Source organism: Osmia lignaria, chromosome 9 (assembly GCF_051020975.1).
Source record: "Osmia lignaria lignaria isolate PbOS001 chromosome 9, iyOsmLign1, whole genome shotgun sequence".
Lineage (NCBI taxonomy): Eukaryota > Metazoa > Arthropoda > Insecta > Hymenoptera > Megachilidae > Osmia > Osmia lignaria.
The window spans coordinates 12840540-12867198 of NC_135040.1; the positions used below are offsets into that span (position 1 = coordinate 12840540).

Below are 26659 nucleotides of genomic sequence, written 5' to 3' on the forward strand. Positions count from 1 at the left end.
TGTTTGAACTAAATGAAAAAATTTAGTTTAAAATTTGTTAGTCAAATGTGTGTATAGTTAATTATCAATGTTCCCAAAGTAACTTTTAACTTTTTATTATAAATTAAAAGTGATATAATTATAGATATAAATATAATATAAATATAATTTTTTAAATATATGTATAAATTCGATACTTTTCAATTCGATTATTACATTCGATTTCCGTTTTGGTATATTATACATGTCATTTCGCGGCAAACTTTCAAAGACGCCAGGTGAAAGGACGTTCGTATTTTATAAATTGTGCCCAGAATGTGAGAATATTTTGTTAAATATCATTTTATAATTTCTTGAAGATTTGCTGTGAAAGAAAATAATGCATGCAACTTTGAAAGGCAGAATTTGTAAGTAAAACATGTGATGTTACATTTTCGTTTGATATTCATAACCTCTTTATCGACGTACACATACAAATGAGTCTATACATATGTGTGTTTATGTTTTTACAATAACAGTTTATTTTGCTACATATGTTTGTACAGCTGTAAAGTAAAATTATAGTATTAAAATATTTGTTTTTGCAATTATACGTACATATAGATATTCACTAAAGATATTTTGAGTACATACTAGAATTTACAAAACTGATATTAATATGTGAACAAATTATATTTTAAATGCTGTTTTCTTGTACTGCATGGAACATAAGTGCATATATGTTACACATTCATTTCCTGTTATAGGATTCCTTTATATAAAGAACTATATTTAACATATTTTATGTAACTGTAAATTTCATATAAATGAAAATTTGTCATAAATATCATATTTCTAAGCATAAAGTATTAACTATATATGTATAAATATAATTTTCATTGAAAGTATCTTTACTAAGCCAATAATAAATGTTTCAACAAGATTTACAGTTATATATGTATGTATATATAAGCATGCCCACAAAAAATATTTTTCAGGCATTAAATATATATCTCTGCGTTAACACGATATAGAGTACCTTTTACAAAATAAAATTTGTTTATAATTTAAGACATGAGTTACGTTGGTTTTAATAAATATGATCAATCAACATAAACCACCTTCGTAATCGTCTTCGTCCTCTTTTTCTACATCTTGTGAAGGTGCTTCTGGTGTTTCTTTTTTTGTCACTGTATCTTTAGATGATGTAGCAGTATTTTCAGACAATGTTTCAGTAGTATCTTCAGATGATGTTTTAGTAATATCTTCAGATGATGTTGCAGCATTATCCTCAGATGGTATTTTAGCAGCAACTTCAGAAGTTTTAACACTCATATTCTGAAAAATTATTTAATCGATTGTATTGTCAAGAATAGATGTGAATTGATAGGAATTCATTACTTACTTGAATTTCACTTGTAGTTTCTTCAATTAATTTTGATGCATTAGGAGATGTATATGACTCTGCTGCATTTGCTCGTACTCCTGGCGGAGGCATTGTATATTCTTGTTGAGGTAAAGGTAAACCTCTAGCAAGTTTAGCATATTCTACATCCATATGTTTGATAAAGGGACTATTTAAAGCTGCTCTTGCAGCATCCGCATCTTCATTGTCGTAAGCTTGTAGTAACATTTCTAATGTATTGACCTAAAGATGAATGGGTTAAATTTTCAATTAGACAGTTTCAATTGAAAGAATTGAAAATACATTTTATACCTCAGGAGCTTCACAATAATTTCCCCATTCCTTGAAAGCTTTCTCAGCTGCTACTTGATCACCTCTAGCTAGCTGTACTAATACTAATGCTACTGTTAATCTACCAACAGAAGGCGCATGATCTATCTGTTGATGCATTCCAATCTCTCTGCGAACTGCGTCTGCTGCCTCGTCGTACATTTGTAATTTTACTAACAATCTTGCTACTTTACTCATGTATTCCGCTGCTTGGCGCGGACTGTCCTCGCCCTTTATTAACAAATATATTATATATCACTTCTAATTACATTTTTATTGACTATGAGAAGAAGAAATATCTTACCATAACAATATTAGCAGCACGTTTAAACAGTTCTAACGCTTCTTGCGGTTGAGTAGCTTCCATCATCTTTCCTGCTTTATCAAGCACAGTTGCACCTGATTCAGGTGATCCATGCATCTGATATAAAGAACAAGCGCTATGTGCTAGTTTTGGTACTTCTGAAAGATTTCCCATTTCCTTGCAGATTAAGAGAGCCTGTTCAATACTCCTAAAACATTTGTATATGATAATAATATATCTTATAAAATATAAGGTAGTTGGAATTTGAAAGCACTTACTTTGCAGCATGAAACCATCTTTTATATAATTAATGTTAAGGAACAATTGCATTAGTAAAAAAAACATTAAAATAGTAAAATGTCTAAAATATTTCATAGGACAAGTATTTAATTTAAAAAGGATACGCTCTGTTCTCCTTATAACAATCAGAAGCTTTCATCAAACAATCCTTACATTGTTTATAAGATTTTGCTATTCTGAAGCAAGTTGCTAAAACAATTAATAATACATATTATATTGGTATGACATCATGTTATGATTTATTTATATGCATTATACCTGCAGTAGTATATTCGTCGGCCGCAACTTCGAAATCGGGTCTCCATTTTAATAGTGATGTTTTTAAGCTATAATACAGATTTGTCTTACTTCGTTTATCAGGTGGATCAATAAAAATTAAATTGTTTTTACACTACGACGAGTATATATTATGAATTTTGTATAAAAGAATTGAGGAAATTCAAATTGATTGTTGACAGAATTTTCCATAATTTATCATTTCACAGTACCTTTTCTCAGCTTGTCGTATGTGAGCATTTCCTTCTTCGATTTTTGACATTTTTCTCCGAATGGTGCTTTCGTTTGATTTTCTTTAAGTTCAATAAATGTAACAATCAAACTGTCAAAGTACAGATCACTGTAATGTTAAACGTATCTTGTCAAATCAGACTGCAGACGACAAATCCTTCGTGCTATACAAACTAAATGTTAGTCCAGTTTAGTGGAATATATCTATACATTATATTGTATATAGTATACGACAGTTTTGAGGGCTCTGGAGTCTTACCATTTCCTTATCATTTCCTACTTTACCGATATAATATGTATGCACCACATTAGCGGAAATGTCAATCGTTATTTGAAAGAATTAAAATACTTATTCTTACTATAGATTATTGTTTAATACTAAAATATCTTTTACTTTAACAATAATTATGTTTTATATCCTATATATAAGATATAAGTAACAATTAGAAACAATATAACATAAGTAAAACCTACTACTGTACCTGAAGCTGCAATTAATGAACTATTTCAAACAATGAATTTTGTACATAGTACACGCAAGACTTATTTATAATTATTTACATATTTCATAATACAAAAAATAGTTAGCTATACATATAGTTAAAACTATTTATACCGCAGTTCACCAGAGTCCATAACTGCGACGCGCAGGTTGGAAGATGGTGGGGGAACGCAGCGAGCTCTCCGCTAATCGCTTTCCACTTCGTTTGGGAGTATCGCCAATCAGGGCGAAGATGCGCACTGGAGAAGCGCGAAGAACGAAAACTGGTCTTTTCGCAGTTATGGACTCTGCGGTATACATAGATGGTGCTGAAAGTAATGTTTGTTGATCATAACAACGTTGTATCGGTACTTGGAAAAACAGAAGCATTATTGTTAATATCATTGAAATTTAACATTAACCACTACTGCAATCAATTTTATGATATTTTGATATTGCAGTGAGTCTTATAAATTGAATGGATATTCGTTTGCATTGTTTTCTGTTTGTTTCGCGTGTATGCGCAATTGGACGCATTGGCGGGAAATAAGAAGAAACAGCTTATAAAAATTTATTGTTTTTGCTTTGATTTGAGTTTAATTTAGTACGATTAAGTCATTATAAGAACACGACATCGATTTTACGACAGGGTAATTCTGATTTTCTACCACTTTTATCGTCTTCCAAATATATCGAAACATAACCTCCAGCGGTGTATAGTAAATAACCGATTCATGATGTGATCAACAATATTATTTCTCTAGAATAAATAAATAATATCGTCCGATGGCAGAACGACTCGAAGATCTTAATTTACCAAATGCGGTTGTAACAAGAATTATAAAAGAAGCATTACCAGAAGGAGTTACAGTAGCTAAAGATGCCAGAACGGCGGTAGCCAAAGCATCTTCAATATTTATATTGTACTTAACATCATCAGCAAATATAATTGCCAAAAAGGGAAATCGTAAAACGATAAGTGGCTCAGATGTTATTCAAGCAATGACTGATATAGAATTTGATCAATTTATTGAACCACTTCAGGAGTCATTAGAAAATTTCCGTAAAGCTCAAAAAGAAAAGAAAGATGCAACATCTAAAAAAAAGCAACAGAAAAAAGATGAAGATGATGTAATAGAGGAGGAAGATGGAGGAAGGGAAGTTATGGTTTATTGATATGTATTATACATATAAGAATCATACTACTTTATATGGTTATTATATAAGTTTTCCAAGTTTGCCACATTCTATTTATTACTCCTAAATGAAAGGTAAAATATATTGATATAAAAAATTATTTAAAAGTATATAATTCTGTTCCATTTCATCAATGCTTTTTAAAGAAAATTAAACAGCTAAAAGTTCTTCATTTGAAACTTTTTATTGATACTTCTTTTTATTTTAACAATTTCCGTTTTATTAATACACATAAATGAATAAAATTTCAATATCTTGTTGATGAATACTTTTAAGATACTATATTTAAGAAGTGAATTTTTATAAAAAAATGATCTTATATAAACTATTGTTTACAAAAAGCTTGCACTATTTTCAGTATTTGCATTATTAACTCTTAACCACCATAATAGATTAAAATGTCATCATTTTTATCATATAAGGCTATCGTATGTACAGATATGTCAGAAATTATTTTATATAAAAATTGATATTTGTAGTCAAGTGTTAATAAATGCAATTTGCTAATTTTTATTTTTTTTATTTTCAGACGTTTAATATTTTCTTATTTGCATTGTAGATAATATTTTAAAAAACGTTCGTAATTTTACGTACAATTATTATAAACTATTTTGTTCTCTTAAAATACTATTATGGCACTGAAAAATAACATTAGAATTTGAAACTCTATGCACTTAATACAGATCTTACTTTTTTAAATCGTGTTCCAACAAGAATTATATTTTAATGTATATTTAAAAGATCATACTATAGGTAAATTATAAAATATAACAGATATATAATTAAAAAACAATTTTTATGGGACAACTATAAATATGATGTTTTATGAACTACCAGTTCTGTAAACGGGAATATCCAAAATATATAAATATATGCTATAACTTAACTCCTTTTGTATAAACTTTCAAATAATAAACGCATATAATTAAAATAATTAAAAATATAATTAAAATAATAGAACATTAAAGATAATTAATCTAGGTGGTATTATATATAAAAAATTGAGTTGATACTTTAAGGCTTTATAACGTGAATTTTGTGTTCTATAGTACTTCTACACATTGGACAATCTGAAGAAACCATATTTGCACAACCTGAACAGCAACAAAGGTGTCCACATGGTAGAAAAATTACTTCACACTATAACAAACATAAAATCATATATAAATTATGTAACATTTAATATACTATAGTTACGTTTAAATAGTATGAAAGTTATGCGTACTTGTAAATCGAGACAAATCACACATTCGGCAGTATTAATACTTTGAATAGGATTCGATTCTTCGTAATTAGAACTTGTACATGCTTCTTCGGGCGGTGCAGAAGGTGTTACAGGTGTTCTATGTTCGTTAAGTTTTATTTCTGCTAAATAATTTTCAACCGCAAGTCTTATAGCAGCGCGATCTGCTTCACAGTGTATTCCGATCTATTGAAAATACACACTTCAATTCAGAATATCAAGTATCTATCGTATATATTAAATACACGTACAGTTTCTAATTGCTCATCAGTAAGATCCGGAAGTAATGATGGTAGGGAAGCTAAAAATGGCAAATAATGTAGCGCTCCTGCTATTGCAACATGTCGCACTAGCATAGGATCTAGCATTTCTAATAAACCCTGAGGTCGTGCTTCCATTAAAGACTGGTACTGCATCAACCAAAATTGACTGTTTCTTCTAGAATTCTTTGAACATAAAATATAATTTCCAAAAATGTTACCATCATAGAAGTCGACAAGAAATTTACATTGGTACATACATTGATGGTGCGTTGGTGCTCAATATTATTAATCGTTTCTAAAAGTTGATTTCTTCTACTTTTCTGTTGTTCCAACAGATTCATCAGAATAGCGCTTAAAGCGACCCTTTTCTCAGCTATTTCATTCTGTTGTGAAATGGTAAAATATTTTTAAAATAAAATAAAAACTTTCATGAATCATTGAAAGTACATACCAACTGTTGGTTCATTTCTAGTTTTCTTTTCTCCAATTCAATGTTTGTAAGAGCAGCTAATTGCAATTGTACCAAGTTTACTTGTTGCATAATACTCCACGAACGTGCGTCGCTACGTTCCAATAATGCAGCAACAGCAGCTTTTTGTAAAACTTCATCTTGTTTTAATGTATCAACTAAATCTTGTCTGTTTCTCTCTTGACTCTGCACTATTTGTGCTAAATGATCATTGTTTCTAACTTCTCTGAAATATATATGTACATTAACTTTGTACTTTTATTTATAATATTATTTGTTAATGTTCTACTAACAGTGTGAGCAAAGATTGTGCAGCATAATCTCTGTGTTTACTATATTCTTCTAATTTTCTGGTTCTATGGAGTTCTTCTTCCAATAATTTCTCCATTGAAACTGTAAAAATTATAGGAACATACAATTACAATAGCAAAGGAAATAATGTACATTACGACTACTTACGAAGAGTATCTTTTGTACGAAACATGAACTGTTCTGAATGACAAGATAATAATAATTGAATTTCTTCTTGTTTTTCGCGTTTTAGTAATTCCGCTTGACTTTGTCTTTCCTGTTCGCTATTTCTCAGAAATTCCTTAATTACGTTATTTGCTTCTTTTTCAGCTAAAAGTAAAGTTAATATTTTTTATCTTTTGGATAGACAAATGTGTTCAAGAAATACATTAATTATACCATTATAAATATAAGATAGTAAACGTGCACTGTTAGAATTTCTTTCTTGTTGTACTTTTTGTAATTCGTCTAGTAACTGTGATTGTTCTAAAGCAAGGTCTTCCAAAAGCTAAAAACCGAAATAAAACCGAAATGTTTTAGTGCAAAAAATGATAATTTCATTCTACTCAGTTATTAATTAACTAATTAATCTCAATACCTTTTTTCTGTGTTCTTTCAACATGGAATGAATTCCAATTTCGTATTCCTGTTGTTGTTTCATATTTTTCTCAACTTCTAATAACGCGTTTTGACGATGTTCCTGCGAAAGTAAACTTAACTTTTAAATTGTAATCTTCTAATTATGAACTATGTTTTTATTAAATTAAAATATTACACAAACAATTATTTTGAAATAACGCAAGCAAAAAATTAAACATTGCTTAAACTTATTATAATGATACGAATACGTAAATGAATTAGTTGTATTTTGAAACATATAACAAATACTTAATAAATCAAAATTGAGTCTCACAATGAATAATAGTAAATGTGCAATGAGACATATTTGAAAGCGTAATAAAATAAAATAAGCATCCACATGCCTTCATTTTTGCTAGCTTCTGTAATGCTGCCTAAAAATAAAAAAATGAAAATGTTTAAGACACACTATGCAAGTGCAACATCAATATGTAGACTCCTTTATTATATGATACCTGTACATCATGATTCTTATTATATGTTCCTTGGGTATCATCTGAACTTGTATTTTTTGACAATTCTACATCTGAAACAGATTCTTCTGGCAAATACTCAATGCCATTTTCATTAGCCAAAAATGCTATGATCACTACTGTGCCTCCATATAAAATATCTTGAGGTGGATACGACAAATTTAATCCATCGATATTTAATTGTGCCAATTGTTGCGCATAGCCAAGGGACTTAGGAAGTTTATGAAGGGATTTATTTTGACTAATGTCCAATGTAATGAGCTGTCTTAACGTTCCTATCGTTTCTGGTAATTGTTTCAAGTTATTCCTTGAAACATTTAGAATGTTTAATTTACTTAAGTGCACTATTTCATTTGGCAGTTTTCTTATATTGTTGTCTTGCAAGTACAGTTCCTATGATGCATATTATAATTAATAATATATATATAACAATGACAATACGTTTAATTGAAATTATGTATACCTTAAGAGAGACAAGACACATTATGTCAGGTGGTAAATTGGTAAATTCGTTTCCATGAATATCTAATACAACAAGTAATGACAAATCACTTAAGGCACCTCCACCAGAGAGTGAAGTTAATTTATTACTGTACATCCATAGCACCTTCTTCCTGAATACTTTACATAGCGAATAAATACCAGATGGCACATGCTTTAAAGCACATTCGGATACATCAAATATTGGTTCTGGATTTTCTCTAGCCTATTGTAATAATAATAATAAATTATATTCATGTATGTATCATTGACAATAAGTATAGTAGTTCATATCCTTTATATCGGTTTGTATTAAAACTGTGTTTTTAATATAAATGTTACTAATATTAAAAAAAAAGGCAATGCATGATTATAATATTAAAAAGGTATTATTCAAAGACTATTATATGAAAAATCGAATAATCAAAATTGATGAAGTCACAAGGAAAGAGATTGATTAACCTCTACTCGTTAAAAAACATATACCAGATATAACTTGTGTTCCAGTCGTGCTTTGTAGTCGACGTTAACCTTGTTCCCATGCTTTCTTGGTAGAGACATTATTAATAGTACATGTCATAACAATAGAAGAATATTACGATTTAAGATCATCCTGTCAGATTAGTATCTATCGAATCAGGAGCACGTGATTTCGTGTACTTTGCAAATTTATAATGAGTACTTGTCAAATTGACAGGCAATTGATAAAACGCGTGAAACAGTAGCGTATCATGTTTAAAGTTTTCGTGGAAAATTGTTTTGAAAAATATATTGCATCATCCCATAAGTAATGCGGTTTTTCTTTATTGGTCCAAATGAATGATGCAATATATTGCAGTTATTGTAGAATGTTTTCAGTAATTTTCTGTCGGCTTAACTACCCCCCAGGCGTGAATATAAGCGTGAAAAAATAAATTTTATCATGGAAGTATCGAAAGAGCATTTAAGGCAGATTTTGCTTTGGGAGTTTCGCCAGGGCAATACTGTTGCAACAACAGTAGATAAAATGTGCAAAATTTATGGTGCAGGCATTATGAGTGTAAATCAAGGTCAAAGATGGTTCCAACGTTTTCGTTATGGAAATTATAGCCAAACTCACTCTCAAAAAATCGCATTACTTATGGGATGACCCAATATTTCTTACAGTCTTAAATTTTAAATAAAAATTTAAATTGTTTTTCCTTTAAAAAAGAAATGAGATTATAATTCTCAGTGAATTATATAATTTAGTTATTATATAATATAAATGTCAGGCAAAATTAGGATAATAGAAATCTTGTTTATGTAAGATAGGGTTCTAAATGAGAAACATTATTAATAACAATTCAAGTATTTTATTGAATTATACATTACAAAGGAATAAGTTATAAACATCGTATATTACATTAAATACATGAAAATAGAAGTTAATTCTATTTTCAAGTATTTAAAATGTTGATCAATTCTCGTGTATTTTAATATCTGCAGTAATTAACAGCGGTTTCTTTTCACAAATTATTGGTTTCATAGCTTCAGATGATTTGAAATTCTACGATATGGTTACATATTAACAATAAATATTCCGAAAAATAGGCATTTGGCATGTATGTATGTACAATATCGAGCACAGTCGGTTTCATTAATAATAAATATCAATTCAAATTCTTCCACGTAAACGTTTAAATGGAAGCGGTGTGAGAACCACATCGTAGCCTTTAAACCCTCTAAAACAGAATGCTCTTTTTAAAATTGAACCAAATAACTTAGATTCTTTGAGGAGCTATAAAAATTAATATACTAGATGATGTGCTTTTGTCGTTTTATATATTATAAAAATACTGAAAGGCACTTTTTATAATTGTTTCTTTTGGGCCTGTAATGAAAATTAAAAACATACATTTTGTAGATGTAAATAAGGTATGTGTATGCTGAAAATGTTAACGCGTCTAAAAGTTATGACAGTGCTGTCGAACTTTGTTGACGAGTTGCTAACGGTTACATTGAAGCTTTGAATATGGTATTGAACAGGCTCAAAAGAAACAATTATACAAAGTGCCTTTTAGTATTTGGACTTCTTATGTTAACTTAACTTAAATTAAACTGGTAAATTCATTGTCAGTGCGCGCTCTACGCGCGCTCTCTTTGGCCAGTGTTTTTCGTTAATAACTCAAAAACGAAGCTTCGACCAACATTTTGGTAAAGGAAAAAGTTGTTCAGAATCACCCCAGCAACCCCCCATTTCCATGAAATACATTTCAACCTTTTCGGAGGCGGCGCAAAATTAAAAACTTTTCTTCTACTAGGAAGATCCTAGTTCAGGCGTCGGCAACCTATCAAATCGTTATTGGCAGCATCGTATATTCGGGTATTTTTAATTTTGCGCCGCCTCCGAAATGGTTGAAATGTATTTAGTATACTATTTAACGAGTAAATAGGTTTTATTAATAGCTGTTGGGTATTTATATAAATGAAGTAGAAATTATTTCATATTTTTTAGTGCATTTCGAAGTCGATTGTATTTTTTGTTAAAAATTATTTTATTTCCGTTACAGTATTACTACGGGAATTTGAAGGGCCTGGATCGTAGTTGACCGGGGAAGCCGATAATAAGGTAGAACTAATTCGGATATTTTATTTGCTATTTCTATTTCATGATAATCCAATATTGGCTGCGGGCTTAGACTATTGTTTGATTTTAAACATCCTTTCCCTTTCTATGTAAGGTTCTTCTTAACAGTGTTTGTCCGTATTATTCAAAGTAGCCAGCAGATTCCTTACAAAAGTATCAACAATTTATTGAATATTACGCTTAGTTATAAATCCTGAGAAAGTTCTTTCTGTCTTAGTCGGTATTCCGTTGGCGTAAGCATACCCCTGAAACATGACTTCATAAATGTAAATCTACAAATTGATGTTATGATACATTATAAACACATTGTGGTCAAAATTTCAAACCTTAAGACCGTGTCAAAGGACACGCAGATCCCTTTGTCGCACATTTTCCTATAAAGATGCCAACATTCTTTTTCCTTATTCGTTTGGAATCGTGGTTCTTTGGATGTAGATTGTACAGGTTGAACAGTTTCTTTGGAATGTGATACAAAAATAGATTTTACCTACGAAAAAATTTGTGATAAATTCATATATTGAGAAGCGAGAATTAATTATAATTACATTGGCGGTGATATTGTTCGTGGGGGTTTTAATTTGTTGCCTTGGAATCTCCATTTTCTGTTGAACAATTCTTGGCGATTCTTGGATTTTCGTTTTCGATAATAACGTTTGTTTTTCTATTTCTCTGAAATACATTTAAACAAAATTCAAGCAAAATTCAGAAGAAATTAAGAATAACATTTATTTTTTTTTTATACTCACAATCGTGACGAGGTGCTACGAGTTTTCAATAATTTTCTTTTTTTGTCACGTAGATCAGCAATAGGCACGGCCAGACATCTTTTCTCGCGATCGGTCAACGGAACGTCGAGCGTCTCCTCGGCATCGTGGATCAGCGTCAGAACAGGTACGGTCACATCAGATATTTCCGTTCTCCAAGAGACTGTTTCTTCGTTCGAGGACAAGGTACCGCCGTTTCCACGGTGGCTAACGATCGCTAGTCGTGGTTGCGTTGTTTTCTTCTCCTCCTTTACCTGAGGTTGTTGCTCTTTCGACGAATCCTCGTCGAAGGAATCTTTCTGGAACGAAACTGTACAAAGAGTAATATGTATCTCGATATTTTAATTGAAATCCACCGAAGTCGTAAATCAAATGATATTCGAATAAATCACTCGATCGCGTTTTTATTCCTTATTCTTGGACGTCCTATACCCGATCCAATTGAATCGGGGCAATATCGACTGTAGAATTTTATAGTCACGAATAAATGTGTTTACTGAGTAACCTAATTTAATGGCCCTGCATTCGCAACACTTGCCCGTTTACAGAAAACTGGGCCAAACGATATCTCCTTGTCATCGATTTAATTTCACGGGTCTAAACGAACACATTTTTATTACCAGTTTATATGTATTCTGAAAGAATAAAACAAATGACGAAAGTTTCAAAATTATAAAACGAATGATTCTTAATTCTAGCATGATTAATGGCAATTCTGTCGAGATCACTTAAGATATCTCATCAGATCATCTTCAAACGTTTATGATCTCTCGTGTTTCGTATACAATCGTGTTGATGATTTACAAGGATCGAACAGCTAACCTCCAAGGGTGTAATTATTACAAGTCAATTTGCATAAGAAGTTTCAATGAAATACTTTGCTTCAGGGTCAGTGGCGTAATACCAAGAGAAGAAGTTTGGTCGATTTAACGTGTTCGATACCCTTTATTATCTTTACAGGTTTCGTGTCGTTGCACGATAGAAGTTCCATTTAATTAGCGATGGTATTAAAAGGAACAAAGTTGCGGACACTGGGAGAATTTACAGATTCTAGTCATAGTTGGAATTTCCCATGAGAAGTATGAGAACAATTCGGGAGAACAGCAAGGGAGATTTGTTGAATTCACCTAAAGTGACGATAAGAAAGATTTTTTTTTTTTTTTTTCAACACTTTACCGACCGGTAGCGGTTGCAAATACTTCCCTGACACCGGCTTTGTTTCGGCAAAGGATAGGATTAACAAAATTATATAAATAAAAATGTGAAGCTTACAGTATAATCTAACAATCGTAACTCAATAATAGATAACAAATTATTGGTTGTCGTGGCAACCGATTAATAGGTTACCAGTCGATAAACGTCGGGGACAAAGAACCGATTAATAGGTTACCGGTCGATAAGTGTCGGGGACAAAAACCGATTAATAGGTTACCGGTCGATAAGTGTCGCGCACGACCGGTCGATAAAGTGTTAAAATTGGAAGAACCAAAGGGTCTAGTCGTATAAGCATAGTGAATCGGCCCCAGCAACAATTCGAAGTGTATATTTTAGAATAAATGAGTACAAAATATATCTTCGTATTGAATAACTCTCAAGTATGATAATCATATTAGTATCTGATTTCTCCAAGTAGAAGCAAAGTTCTTTGTTTAGAGATTAAACAAGTTTCAAGTACTTGAAACTGTTCACTTGTAACACATCGGTAAAAAAATTAGCAATCTAAACGATCGGTAAAAGTTGGCCGAGAAATTCGTGCGGATAATGATGAAAAAGTAACGCCAACGATCGTATGTATTCTTTTTATTGCGTTTAGAGACACCAACGAAAGGTGAATATTTGGAAATTATTTGCGGCATGTGCAGCTCGCGTGTCTCGCGTCGCTTCTAATTAACTCGTTCAATTATCATTCCACGGTCGTCTTTGCACGCTCCGTGTGTACGTGTGTGTGTTATTAAATTCCTGCACGATATTCGAGTGTCGTTACTTGCAATTTCTCTCAACAGCTTTATCCAATTGTATGATATATAAATTATCAATAACAGAGGGTGGTTTGAAAAAAGAAAAAAAGAAGAAAAGGATTTATATAAGATAGTTTTAATTCAAGAAAATTCTCATCATATTATTATCGCTATATTATTATTATAAATTATTTTATATATACCTGATTTGATGGGTTTCCTGGCACTGCACAGCGGATTCATCGACGTTTTAATGATCGACGTGGTGGGAAGTTTGCTACGTAACTCGTTGATTAATTTGTCATCCCTCGGTGAATTTTCAATGTCACTGTCACTGTCAGCCGAACTGACAAGAGATACCATTGTGACGATATCAATAGTCCTAGAATCGATCGAATTTCTTCCACGACCGGACGATCGGTGCCGTGATTTTCCTTCTTCGTCGGTTTTACCAGAACCCCAGTATCGCCTTCTCGCGCTCCTCGAGCGCCTCTTCAACGGCGCGGACCTCACTGATCGTCCTGCAATCTAAACGAAAAATATTAATGAAAATATTTCTTTTATAAAATAATTAAAATTATTATACCTTCGTTGTATCTCTCCTTTCGATCCCACTGTTTCTACGATCCATCTCTAATTTATCTTGCTCTCTACCCTTTCCTGAAGTTCCATTAACGGCTGTATCAATCACAATATTAACTTGAATACGATTGGACGAATTCGTTTCTACGTGTCTCTGTGGCGGTGCAGAGCTAGTTCTCCTAGGTCTTTCATCTATTCTCTGAATTTCTATCTTCTTCAAAGGTGGGTTTCTCTCGTTCACCGAACTACATCTAACTTCCATGCTATTCTTCGTAGTTAAAACTTTATCGATCATTGAATTATCATCCACCGTGGAACTAACAGTTCTTTTAATCGTTAAATTACACTTGTCAACATCGTTCGTCTTCTGAATCATCATTTTATTGTACGCCGAGGAATCTTTGCTTTCGAGAATATTTTCCTTCGCTTTGCAATCTCCAGTCGTTTTTATTACAATTTTATCGGAAACGCTTTTCGTAATTACAGGTTTATTCGTCACGTTTTCTTTCGATTCTGTTCGATTTTTTTCTAATTCGTTCGTCGGCAATTTAATCGGGCCGAGGAAGGCTCTGTTGGTACCGCTACGAAAACTCGCACGCTTCTGTTTGGCCGATGAAAAATCCTCCTTCGACACTTTCTCAACTTCCAAGGGCGAGTTTTCGATTTTAATTAACGGCGACGCTTTCGATGGAACACGTGAAGTCGAACAGTCGATAATCATCGAGGTCTTCTTCTTGGAATTTTCAAGATACCCCTCCGTGTTCGCGTTTCGTAATATTTCCTTAAACGAAAGAAGAACACGGTTATTGAAATAAAGAAATCATAAAACGACGGATTAAATAGTTTCAGAAAAATTATACTTTATCTATTTGTTCCTTTTCCACTTCACAATTTTCCTTCCCCATTTTCTTTTTGTTTTCAGCAATTTTATTTACATTCAACATTGCGATTTCTCCCACATTGGATCGTTCAAAACTTAACAATAAATCGTTCCGAGTTTCTTTATTCATAGATTGACCTGCGGATCGTGTACGAGTATTTGGTATCCGAATCACTTCGTCCGGTATCCTTCTAGAATTTTCAGAAAATGAAATTTTGTATTTCGACTCTGGAGACGATGGAGCAGTGACGGTCGCGTGACTCGACATCTCAGAATCGCATCTGTCTTCCAAGGTTTTGTGCGCTAAGAATATGTTTATATTGGCTTTGCTCTCTTCCCGGTGTTTCCAGGCGAGTCTCAGCCTCTCCGCGAGTTCTTGTCTGGAGCAAAGGATCGACGGCTTGTCGATCGCGATGAACCCTCTGGATCTCCCGGTGGCCGGCCTGGATCGTCCAGGAATCTGACGAGCCACCACTTCAACTTGCTCCACTTCTCTCTCATTTTGATTACGATTCTCCTTCCAGGCGATTCGAACCTGAAATTCATATCGCATCACCATATTCCAGGGTGAAAGGTATTAATAATTCCTTCAGAAGTTAAAGAATTAAATTACTTGTTCTTCTCTCATTATTTATTTGATTGCACCTATAATAAATTCCCGCGTTGTTTTTTGTATTTTATTTTTTTCCCGCAATTTTGTGTTTTGTTAGGTGAAATATTTTGTTAGATAATAATTCTTGTTCTACAAACCTATCTACTTCAATTTTTCGAATTAATTAATTGGAAAAAAAAATTCATTTTCAAATGTCGGGAGCTGCTTTCATAGCTTTCTGACCACGACGAAAGGCGAAATAGAGCAGATTTCGAAAATGAATTTTTTTGCCTCCTGGAACTTCCATTTCAAAGGCCTGAAAATTAACTCAAATTAATTAATTCGAAAAATTGTAGCAGATAGGTTTGTAGAGCAAGAAGGAGATTTGCGAATGCGTATAGGTATATATTTCACCTAACGAAACACAAAATTGCGGGAAAAAAATAAAATACAAAAAAACACGGGAATTTATTACACAACCTAATATTATTATACCTTAGGTCTTTCCGAATTGGGTTTCGCGTTCGTTCCACGTTTGCCTCGAGCCAGTGAGCTGACACAAATCTGCAAGGATTTCTCTTCCTCCGCTGATCGTTGTCTCCTGATGAATTGTCTTCTCGGCGCGGCTGGTTGCAAAGACAATTGTCTGACTGGTCTCACCGATTTCCCAGACTCTGACATTCCGACCCTCTGAAGCTACATTCTGTAACATTTATTATTTAAAAAAAAAAAAAAATATGATAATTATCGCTCGAAGTACTCACTCGACGCGTTTGTTGTTTAATAGGGAGATGGAGAACGAACGAAGTTCCATCCTGATGGTGGCGCGAGCAAACGCCGACTGACTAACTTCATCCATTGCCCTCTGACACGATCGTTCACCACCACTGCCATTTCACCTTCGTGTTACCCTCCTGCTACGTGCAGTTGCTGCTTCCACGTACTCCCAGGGTACTAACACCACGTCACCTTCACCCTCTTCCAGCGTGGGGTGGTTGAACGATGTATTGCTCCCTTTAATTCGAACGACGCCCGATACTGCCGCCGTTTTACGAGTAGGCATGGGATCGAGTATACCCGAAATAATATTAATTTTTAAGATTTGATTAAGATTCTTGATAGTAATTGATTGATTATTCGCTGGAACGGAGGATGAATCAATCAATTTGAAGCTTGGCGCTTTTCAGGTGATTCATTGTTTCTTCCAACGAAGACTAAGAGTATCGATGAAACGTTTATGCAGTCATTTTCGTCAGGCTTTAAGCTTCAATTTAGTGTGCCGTAAGTGCTATTCTGCGATACTTTTATGTCATCAAATAGTGGAAGATTGTATACATATTTTGAAATCAGAGCAGCAACCCAATAACATTCGAATTTTATTTAACTGGAATTTAGGCTTTGAAATTGAATTAGAGTAAATATAAAACATGATCCTATGTCTATTGATGATTTTTCAGTCATGAGATTTTCTCTGTTTTTACTAATTCATAGTGCATCGAGCATTGATAGAGCTTCGAGCACCCTGTGCTCGGCAGGTTATGGGTGCTTCTCAATTTCCTTTTCCGTTTCGATCAAGTTTTTCAAAAACCTGTCATCCAAGCAGAGAATTCGAATTCGACCAGCAGTCACATGGTATTATTGATCAAAACTTTACCTATCATCTGACAGGTTGTTGTCTTTAGTTACCATGGCATCGCCGATCATTCGAATCCGTTCTTCTCTTTCTTCCTCGTTCCTTCGTCCGCCAAGTAACTCTCTATCGGAGGATTTAAACGAGAAACTTTCGCCCCGGGAACTCGGCCACGTCGAATAGCCGAAAATTAAGAGAGCCCGCCCATTAGCGTTTGCAGGCTTAATTGCACCTCTTATCAGCGACTTCGATGTTCAGGGATGGACAAACCGATCAACGACTTCTCGGTTTCCATCTACCAATCTATCCTATCCTTTCTTCTGCTAAACTTCTAGTAGATTAATTTTTTTATTAATATTATTTATTGAAAATATTTGTAAGTAATCGCGAGAGGTGTACGATTAATTAGAACGACGACTGCTGGCTTTGATTCATTAATATTTCAGTAATTATTCAAAAGGGCCACTTTTATTGTAACAGTCAATCTATTGATTTTAATTTAAATTTAATTTAAAAAAAAAAATTGTTTTAATTGTTTTTATGGAAAAGTTTATCCATCCCTGTTCCGGTTCCTGGAGAAACTGCTGTCTATCGTGCTTGATCGGCACCGGATAGTTCGGCTTGGAAAGCTTGCCAAGAAATTTTCGAGGCCTCGTTTCGCGATCGAGCCGTCTCATCGCGATTGATAGACACGTTGATTTGCCTACGACACGAGAAACAGCATTATAAATTATATCGCTAACCGTTTTAGAAAGAATCATCTCTTCGGTAGAAATTTAAACGATTTATTTAAATAGAAGTTCGATGCAAGTATCAGGTCGTATATCGGCTTCTAACGCGAACCAACTATCGTAAAAATAAAAATAATTATTCTAAATATGAATTTATTAATTTACAGAAAATGGCAGATGAGAATTCATTCAATTCGCTGTTAGAAGATTCGTTCACCGATTTGGATATATCTCACGAAGATTATATCTCGAAATTAAAAATATCCTTTTTATTATATTTTCAAGATACTTGTATTTATTTTAAAATACCATGATTATTTGTACAAATTTTTCTTAATTAAGATAATATCCACGATGCCGTGGAGAAACTCAGAGAAAGGAACGGTGTGGAATCCTTCCAGCTGGCTCTGCAAGGATATTTATCCGATGATTCAGATAATTATTCGAATGTGTTAACTTTCAATAAAATTCTTCCTCCGGTTCATCACTTTTTATCCGAGGTAAATTAATTAATTGGACATAGTTAAATATTTCTATTTTGTTTTTAAATACCTATATTATACATCTTTGTTTGAAGATTTTGAAGGAGATCACTGGTATAATACACGGGAATGCTGAAGACAAAATGGGAAATGTAAAACGAAAATTACTTATGTGCCACGAATTGCTGAAGATCGAGGAAATATCCATGCATCGTATGGCGCAGTTTCAGGAAAGATCCGCTAGCAGTTTTAAATCCATATCAAATAATCTACTTCTTTCGATTAAATTAGTCTTCGAGCATTGTCGAGAGAGGTGAGACAAATACTTAATTACTTTTGCTAATGATACTGACAAATTTTCCTATTCTTTTCTTCTAATTAGCCACCGTTTATGACGACGATTAATTATTTTAAATAGAAATATTTAATTTCGTAGTTGATCATCTTCTTTTTCAAGAAATAGAGCGTAAAACTTAATCAGCCGGCAAATCTTACGAAGTAATTTTATTTTTGAGCGATTCGACGTGTTTCTTCTGTGATAATAGGGCGAGCTTTTTCTTTGCAGTAAGAAATTGTACGAAACTTTATTCGAGGCTGTAGAGAAAGAATTAGCGAGCCTCTTTCGCAAGGCGAAAACGAACTTGACTCTATTCACAGTCATTTTGAACTCTGTAATGGTTTTCGACACGGACAAGGAATCGGAAACGGAACTGTTGATAAAAGGTGAGCGATCCTATTACGTCTTAACGATTCTTTAACCCGAACGATTCTTATTCTTTATCGAGTACGTCAAACAGGATAAAAAAGACACTGTTGCTCTGTTAATTTTCTCTTCTTCATTTATTGTCATTCTTTTACATTCTTCTTCTTTTTTTTTTTACAGTAATCGATTCTATTGGGTCATTAATGACTATATCGCATGATTTAAGTCCACATACGTTCGTAGAAACATCCAAAAGTTTTTGTGATATGGCAATCAAGCATCAACTTGCGGTGAAGAGAATTAATGTGGAAAGCGTAACTTCTCATCTCGTAGAAATGACGAAAGATGTAATTAGAACGCTTTCATTATTTCAGGTACATTTTAATTAATATTATATGTGCTTATTAATTGAAGAAAGGATAATTATTCAAGAAATAAAATAAACCTTAAGTTTAATATAATTTATGTTTGATTTAGGATTCTTCCAATCCAATCGAGGAGAGAAGCATCAAAGTTGTTGGTCGCATGTTAAAAATATTGGACAAATTATTTGCAACATATTCATCCGATATAAACAACGAAATTCTTCTCCGTGTAATTGAAATTCTTTTACAAATGCACAGGTATTCAGTTGCAGTCAATTCCATTTTTAATTTTAAAATATTAAATTATCCAAAAAATTATTGATTATCAAACTTTGGGAATGGCTTAATATATGTATATTTTAACTGCCTTATTTTTTATTATTCTTCACAATCAGGTGTTATCCTTTGTGTGAGAAAGAAACGCAGACTGATAGCAGAACAATTACATTGCTGAATTTACACATTTCAAGGAGTGTTGAACCATTTCTAAATACTGTCTTTGAAACACCCCATTTCAAACAGGTTCGTTTTTTTACTTTTATTCAATCACTAGTTCAAAGATTCACTTTTTAATAATATTTCAGGCATTCTTCGAGTATGGCAATCAAACAAAAATCGATAGATTAGGCTATCATTTATTAACAATCAGCATCATGAAGAAATTAATTAGTATACCATATAAACAACACTGTAATTGGACGTTGGGCTCTGAGTCAATAATTGATATCGCTTTTACAAACATTAATGATAGTAAGTATTTCTGAATTCTTTTTAACATGAAAACAATTTGTCTGGTATATAATTTATTTATACTTCTCATTAAATTTTAATATCTGAATCTTACCATGTTGCACTTGCAATCATTTCTTTCATATATTCTAATTATTTGATTACATTTGTCATGATGCTTATATTTAATTCTCTTAAAAAGTACAGGAAGAGATCTGCATGGGTCAAATAAAAATACAAGGTGCTCATGAAATTGGAGAAAGACCAGAAAAAGCTTCTCTGTACGAAGCCACCTTGGTACCAATCTGCTGTCTTATCAGTCAGATTCCAGCAGATGGGTTTCATGCTATGGAATTAATTTTGTTGAAGCATTTGCTAAACAATAGGCTTTGGAGCTCTATGCTCAGCTCAGATGTTTGGTGTTTTATTGGCCGGTTTGTAAATCATTTATTTCTCTGTTTGAGACCAGTGGTTACGTTTCAGTTCTTTAATTCTTTAATCTCTTCCTTTTAACAGAAATTAATTATAGATCTTATTTTTTAATTTTAGTTTTGTTTTTCAGCATTGGTTCATCAGAACTCTGTGCCAGCCACGTGAAATATTTATTAAGAGTCTATGCCGCTTTGATGAAGCGCAATAACAGCTTTGAAGTAATCATATTGGAGAACCTAATCGGAAGACTTTACAGTTTATTGGCTGAAGAAACAAGACACAACATTCTGATGGAATTAGAGGATCTTGAGAATCCTTCGTGGATACCTCTTGCGCGATTTTTACCTTCGAAAACGAAATTGTTTTTGCAAAATCAGTTGGCTTGCGTGCTTAATGAGATTCCTAGCACGTTCATAGAATTGCAGCGACAACCGACTGTGCAAAATTGGAATCGTATTGTAAGTTACGGTTAATTAAGGTAGTATTCAAATTCGTGCAATTTGAATTTCAAATGTAGAAAATCCTAATGATTTCAATCTTTCTTCTCTTCGCAAGATGACACTGACGTCCATGATTGGAAAACTAAATTACGCGGGCGAGAAGAGTACAATTGACATTCTGTCTCAGATATGGAACTCAGTTGCAAACACCATTGAAAATTGTGAAGGAAGGCAACTGGATATATTGTCAGAGTTCGTGTCGAAATTATTCAACGCCATGGAATCTGAAACAATTCAAGACGATATGTTCGTTGCAGTAAGTGTATTTCTTCTTTCATTTACATTGAAGAAATTAAAATCAACTCTTTCGTATCTCGTGATTTTAAATTCAAATAAATCAATGACCTGGGTAATTTCATATATATATTTGAGTGTCTAATTTTTTTAAATTGTAATACTTGTTGTGTACGTTCCTTGAGTATGAACCACAATTGAGCGAAGTCTACCATTGAAGGATTAATGTTAAATCTGAGGGACGGTCATACGAATACATGAAATACTAAGGTTATTGAAATTGTCTATCCTATTCTACATAATTGTCAAGATATCTTTGTTTTAGCAATCATATCTTTATCGATTTCACTTAACCAACGTTATCGACTAATAGAATTCTATGATTTCAGATTCTAGAAGCAGTATTAACATCCTTCCCATGCTTTCCACCGCACGTGAAGGTGATCGCGTCACATTATTTAAGAAATAGTATTAATTTTTTCGGCAATTGCATGGTTAGGAGCTCGTACGCGTTAGCAGAGTTAAATTGTCGGCTACTAGAAGATGAGAATCCATGGGTGCGACAAGAGGCTCTGGAGTCTTTCGATCATGTAGCCCACATGTGTCCGAACGAGGACCTCGTTACGACAATGGCTGCTGCTGTAACGAAAAAAGCGTCCTTAAATGATACTTTGCCGGCTTATCTTTCCGGTACAACTTATCTCGAGCTACAAGATTTCTCGGATGTTAAACATTATCTGCAACACGTGGCCAGAAATTCTCTGAACATTTGTCACGTTTGCTGCAACTACGAGGATTCCCAGAAGGAAGAGAAGCTCGCAAGGCTGGAAAATCAATCAGTGGAAAACCCATCCGTGAATGATCTCGATAAACATGTAAATAAAATATGCGATGAGTTAAATGACATCATAAAAAAGCAGGATGAGATTAGTAATGATGCTTTACAAAAGCTACTATCCACTTGTATAGAAATAGCAGATCTGATCAAATCTACTAAATGACTCTAGACTGTTTAATGCCAATTATTCCTACTTGTCCATCATACTAAATTTTAATGAGATAGGGGTGTATTGTTTGTATTATCTAACTATCTTAAAGCGCTATTTCATGGGCCTATTCTGTGAGATTAACCATTCTCCCAATTCTCCCAAAAATAAATAGTAGTTGTTTGTTATATCATATAAACGGTGTATAAACGTTAATTATAATTTAATTGCGAAATGAAATACCTTTACTCTGAGGAAGGCCTTCTTTTACGACACCATATATTCACAACTAAAGACACAATTTTGACTCCCATTGATTCAATTTCTTTTTAGAAATCAGTCAAAATCATATATTCACAAATTTGAACTTTAAAAAGACCGCCATAAATTAAATTTTTTTTAATTCGATCTCGGCGCCATCTATATAAATACGGCTGGAACTACTCAACGACTTACCGCCATAGCTTCTCCGGTACACCATTAGATGGCGCGGTGTTCTTCTGTTTTATGGGGTCTTATCCCATATTAAGGGGGTAGACACGGCACGTGACCCCTCCGATTCGGGACGTCGGTATTACAGCAGTTTTTTCGTTGGTCCTGGTGGAGCCACTTGCTTGTATTGTTACGAACTTGAAAGGTTTAATTCTCAGCTGGCGTGCGTGCAACACGATCTAGGAAGGCAACTCTGCATTCCTCACATTCCTGCCTTCTTTATATCCCAACATCCCTTACATCTCTGCATCCCTTACATGCCTGTATCCTTAATATTCTTGTATCACTTATATTCCTGCATTCCATACATCCCAGTACCTCGCTGAAATTGAATTGAAGTTTTTGCGGCTATAAGCCTTGCGATTTTATACAACTTTAGTTCCTTTTTTCGCCACCAGAGGGCGCTGATTCGACATCGAAATTTTAGTTCGCATTTTTGCCGCCAGAGGGCCAGAAATGGTGCAAGGTTTAGTTCCTTTTTCCGAAACCAGATGGCGCTGATTCGACATCGAAATTTTAGTTCACATTTTTGCCGCCAGAGGGCCAAAAATGGTGCAAGGTTCAGTTCCTTTTTCCGAAACCAGATGGCGCTGATTCGACATCGAAATTTTAGTTCACATTTTTGCCGCCAGAGGGCCAGAAATGGTGCAAGGTTTAGTTCCTTTTTCCGAAATCAGATGGCGCTGATTCGACATCGAAATTTTAGTTCGCATTTTTGTCGCTAGGGGTCGCTGTTTTTTCGAAATTTTCGCGAAATTCCTTTACTTACCTTCACTTACCTTTACTCGAGGCAGCCTTTACAATATATTTATTATGAGGGATGCAGAGATGTAAAGAATGTAGGGATGAAAAGAATGTAGGGATGTAAGGGATGAAGCGATGTAACGAATGTGTAGATGAAAAGAATGTAGGGATGATAATAATATAGGGATTTAAGGGATGAAGAGGTGTAAGGAATGTAGGGATAAAAAGAATGCAGGGAGGTAAGGGATGCAGTGATGTAACGGAACGAGGGGTGTAAAAGGATCCCGTAGGGGTTCGGGGCTGGGGCCCCGGTCTCCACTGCATGCGGCCCGCGGAGTGCCGGCATCGGGTGTGGCCCCCGATGTCGGCGGAGTTTGGCACATGGCGGAGGGTCAAAGGACCCTTCATGCCGCCCTAGTGCAGGCCACCGTGGTGGTTTTAGTGGGTAAAAATCCCACACTACCTCCGGCCCCTCCCCAGGGGGGCTGAAGGTGTCTTTCTGAAGATTTCCACCACGTTAAAAAAAAAAAAAAAAAAATGGGTATTTAAGGAATGCTGGGATAGAAGGAATGCAGGGATGTAAGGGATACTGAGATGGCCTTGGCCTATAATGAGGGATAAAATTATATAGATGACTGGAAAAAGTAAAATAAATGGGATCCTCGGCTCAGACCCAGAAGAGGGATATAATCATAAATGTTATTCCTCTTCGATGAGCTCATTTAATAAGCAAAAAAAAATAAATGAATTAAATTAAATAAACTCTGGAAAAAAATTATACGGGTGTGCCCTCCTCTTACGGACCTGATATTATCCAGGGGTGTTAGGGACCCGGCTGCACCAAGGGCGCCCTCTGCGTACCGATCTGATATCATATTGGGATTTTAAGGACCCCGAAACGCAGGTGAGTATCTTTGCATACCAATAATATAGCATCGGGGGTGCTATGGACCCCGAAGCACCGGCGACTATCTTTGAATACCGACATGATATCATCTTGGGGTGTCAGGAACCCCGAAGACACTGTTTGCATATCGACATTTTGGCATCTGGGGTGTCAGGGACCCCGAAGCACCGATGACACTGTTTGCATACCGACATTTTGGCATCTGGGATGTCAGGGACCCCGAAGCACCGATAACACTGTTTGCATACCGACATTTTGGCATCTGGGGTGTCAGGGACCCCGATGCACCAATGACGCTCTATGCTTATCGATACCTTGGCATTCGGGGTATCTGAGACCCCGAGATACGGGCGATGCTGCATACCGATATTACGCCATCGGGGTGTCAGGGACCCCGAAGCTAATAGCGAAATACAAGACCTAAAAACGAACAAATCTTGAAACTCACTTGTTCGGAATAGTGATGAGTACGACCTGATCCGATCCGGGACCCCAAAGCTGAAAATGCATCTATAAAGAAAGATTTGATATAATATTACTAGAATAGAATTGATTTATTTTAGGGAAAGAAAAGGAACTTGGTTTGCAATATTTATAAATAATACATAATATATAAAAATATATGAAATCATTTATCTTGTAAAAAAATACTTTTTGCTCGGTAACTTATTTTATTATAAAAGATCTTCAACACAATGACAGTTGTTCCAAAAAATTAAAAGAAACAAACGTTAAAAATAGACTCACAATCAATCGCAAACGATTTACAAACGTAATACACTAAGAAAAATTAAAAATAATCATATTTTATTATTCCTTCCGACTAGCTTCATGTAAGTCGCGGGAACTACCACTAACGTTAAATCACTAATCTCCACATCCTTTGCATCGGGAGGTGACTACACATGGATCTGGAGTCGTTGGGACTGGTAAAACAGGCGCGATGGACGCCAAGTGTGCTCGAGTTACGTACGAACCTACTACTTCACTTCATAAGTTTTTCTCTATTGAGAGTGGCGTAATCTAGGGACTTGGATCTGTCCCTTTTTGCCCAACGAAAAGTTATCGGCCACGCGCATTATCGCGCCATTTTCAATTACATTATTTATGCTATATGATTCTGTACTTTTAATTCCACTCATACTTGTCCGTACTTTTAAATCTCACACTCTTTCTGTACTTTTATGTCCACTCATCTTACTCGTTCCTTTACATCCCCCTTTTAGTCGCCTCTTACGACAGGCAGGGGATACCGTGGCCGTATTCTAAGCCCCTCGAGCCACAGGGGATCGTACGGACCTATCTCACATGGGGGTGTCTGAGACCCCTTGAGAATAAAGGCATGTCCAGTCTTTGTGTATTTGTAGTCACTGCTTATTTAAACTCTTTTTAAGTTGGTGGGAAATTCAATCTTGAACTTGAGCCATTCTGACGGTCGTGTGTAATTTCCAGGAGTGACCATATTTTTGTTGGAAAACTTATTTTTTCTTAATTTTTTGAAATATAATATTTTTATTGTGTATTTTTGTACGAAACATTTTCGTGCATATAACATTAAATTCATTGATCTCAACAATAATCGATTTTGTTTCACGAATGTAGTATGTATCAGAAGAGTAAAAGCAGTACTGTATTGAACATAAGTACTGCGGAGGAAAGAAAAAGTGAACAAATACATATTTAGTATTTTAGTTCTTTTACCAATTTCATTAACTTAGTTATTTGTAATTTGAATTTATGTTGCAAATAATTGATTTCACATAACCACTAATTGTGCTATGGTCTCTTTGGTGCTCTTTATTACTTGACATTGATTTTTATATAACATTAATTATAAAATTTCAGGGTTCGTGACATACGTTAGCCGAATATGTACAATTCGATTATCGGTTGTAAGGAGTATGACGTATTTCCCGCGCGAGGAACGGTCCAAGTCTCTAACCAGAAATACGTTCATCGATTGGTTTTTCGCGTCGACCCGTGTTACGTATACGAGGTCC

At 34.2% G+C, this 26659-nt stretch overlaps 5 protein-coding genes and 1 long non-coding RNA gene across 7 annotated transcripts; 2 read left to right on the forward strand and 4 right to left on the reverse strand.

The window, feature by feature from the left end:
- Positions 1-206: 206 nt before the first annotated feature.
- On the forward strand, positions 207-22736 carry LOC117608382 (FIGNL1-interacting regulator of recombination and mitosis). Of its 2 annotated transcripts, none has more exons than XM_076690006.1 (14): positions 207-386; positions 10872-10930; positions 18253-18345; positions 18439-18585; positions 18663-18880; positions 19133-19290; positions 19451-19644; positions 19748-19893; positions 20031-20157; positions 20220-20385; positions 20567-20798; positions 20927-21254; positions 21352-21552; positions 21920-22736. In XM_076690006.1, exons 3-14 carry the CDS (start codon positions 18256-18258, stop codon positions 22529-22531), a joined length of 2619 nt encoding a protein of 872 aa, XP_076546121.1. In that variant the 5' UTR covers positions 207-386; positions 10872-10930; positions 18253-18255; the 3' UTR covers positions 22532-22736. The 2 variants fall into 2 exon arrangements, with proteins under 2 accessions (XP_076546121.1, XP_034189327.2); XM_034333436.2 differs by lacking the exon at positions 207-386 and adding an exon at positions 11748-11839 and having other exon boundaries at positions 10882-10930.
- On the reverse strand, positions 420-3025 carry LOC117608473 (gamma-soluble NSF attachment protein-like). Its single transcript, XM_034333663.2, has 8 exons — positions 2786-3025; positions 2556-2623; positions 2402-2486; positions 2276-2293; positions 1998-2205; positions 1676-1924; positions 1364-1606; positions 420-1296 (listed from the first exon to the last, which is right to left on the reverse strand). The coding sequence occupies exons 1-8, from the start codon at positions 2833-2835 to the stop codon at positions 1066-1068; spliced, it is 1152 nt and encodes a 383-aa protein (XP_034189554.1). The 5' UTR covers positions 2836-3025; the 3' UTR covers positions 420-1065.
- On the forward strand, positions 3582-5659 carry Chrac-14 (DNA polymerase epsilon subunit 3 Chrac-14). The gene is made up of 3 exons (XM_034333711.2): positions 3582-3935; positions 4050-4556; positions 5532-5659. Exon 2 carries the CDS (start codon positions 4072-4074, stop codon positions 4459-4461), a length of 390 nt encoding a protein of 129 aa, XP_034189602.1. The 5' UTR covers positions 3582-3935; positions 4050-4071; the 3' UTR covers positions 4462-4556; positions 5532-5659.
- Positions 5265-8907, reverse strand: LOC117608445 (E3 ubiquitin-protein ligase LRSAM1). The gene is made up of 13 exons (XM_034333592.2): positions 8827-8907; positions 8324-8566; positions 7843-8253; positions 7732-7761; positions 7347-7448; positions 7148-7256; positions 6917-7078; positions 6751-6850; positions 6440-6683; positions 6246-6371; positions 5977-6171; positions 5708-5911; positions 5265-5622 (listed from the first exon to the last, which is right to left on the reverse strand). Exons 1-13 carry the CDS (start codon positions 8899-8901, stop codon positions 5497-5499), a joined length of 2127 nt encoding a protein of 708 aa, XP_034189483.1. The 5' UTR covers positions 8902-8907; the 3' UTR covers positions 5265-5496.
- Positions 10199-16639, reverse strand: LOC117608396 (uncharacterized). The gene is made up of 9 exons (XM_034333458.2): positions 16489-16639; positions 16220-16427; positions 15113-15667; positions 14257-15033; positions 13874-14198; positions 11695-12022; positions 11494-11617; positions 11275-11435; positions 10199-11193 (listed from the first exon to the last, which is right to left on the reverse strand). Exons 2-9 carry the CDS (start codon positions 16403-16405, stop codon positions 11133-11135), a joined length of 2517 nt encoding a protein of 838 aa, XP_034189349.2. The 5' UTR covers positions 16406-16427; positions 16489-16639; the 3' UTR covers positions 10199-11132.
- On the reverse strand, positions 21383-26480 carry LOC117608527 (uncharacterized). Its single transcript, XR_004582366.2, has 3 exons — positions 25407-26480; positions 25108-25169; positions 21383-21520 (listed from the first exon to the last, which is right to left on the reverse strand). It is a non-coding gene; the product is annotated as an uncharacterized LOC117608527 (long non-coding RNA).
- Positions 26481-26659: the final 179 nt, after the last annotated feature.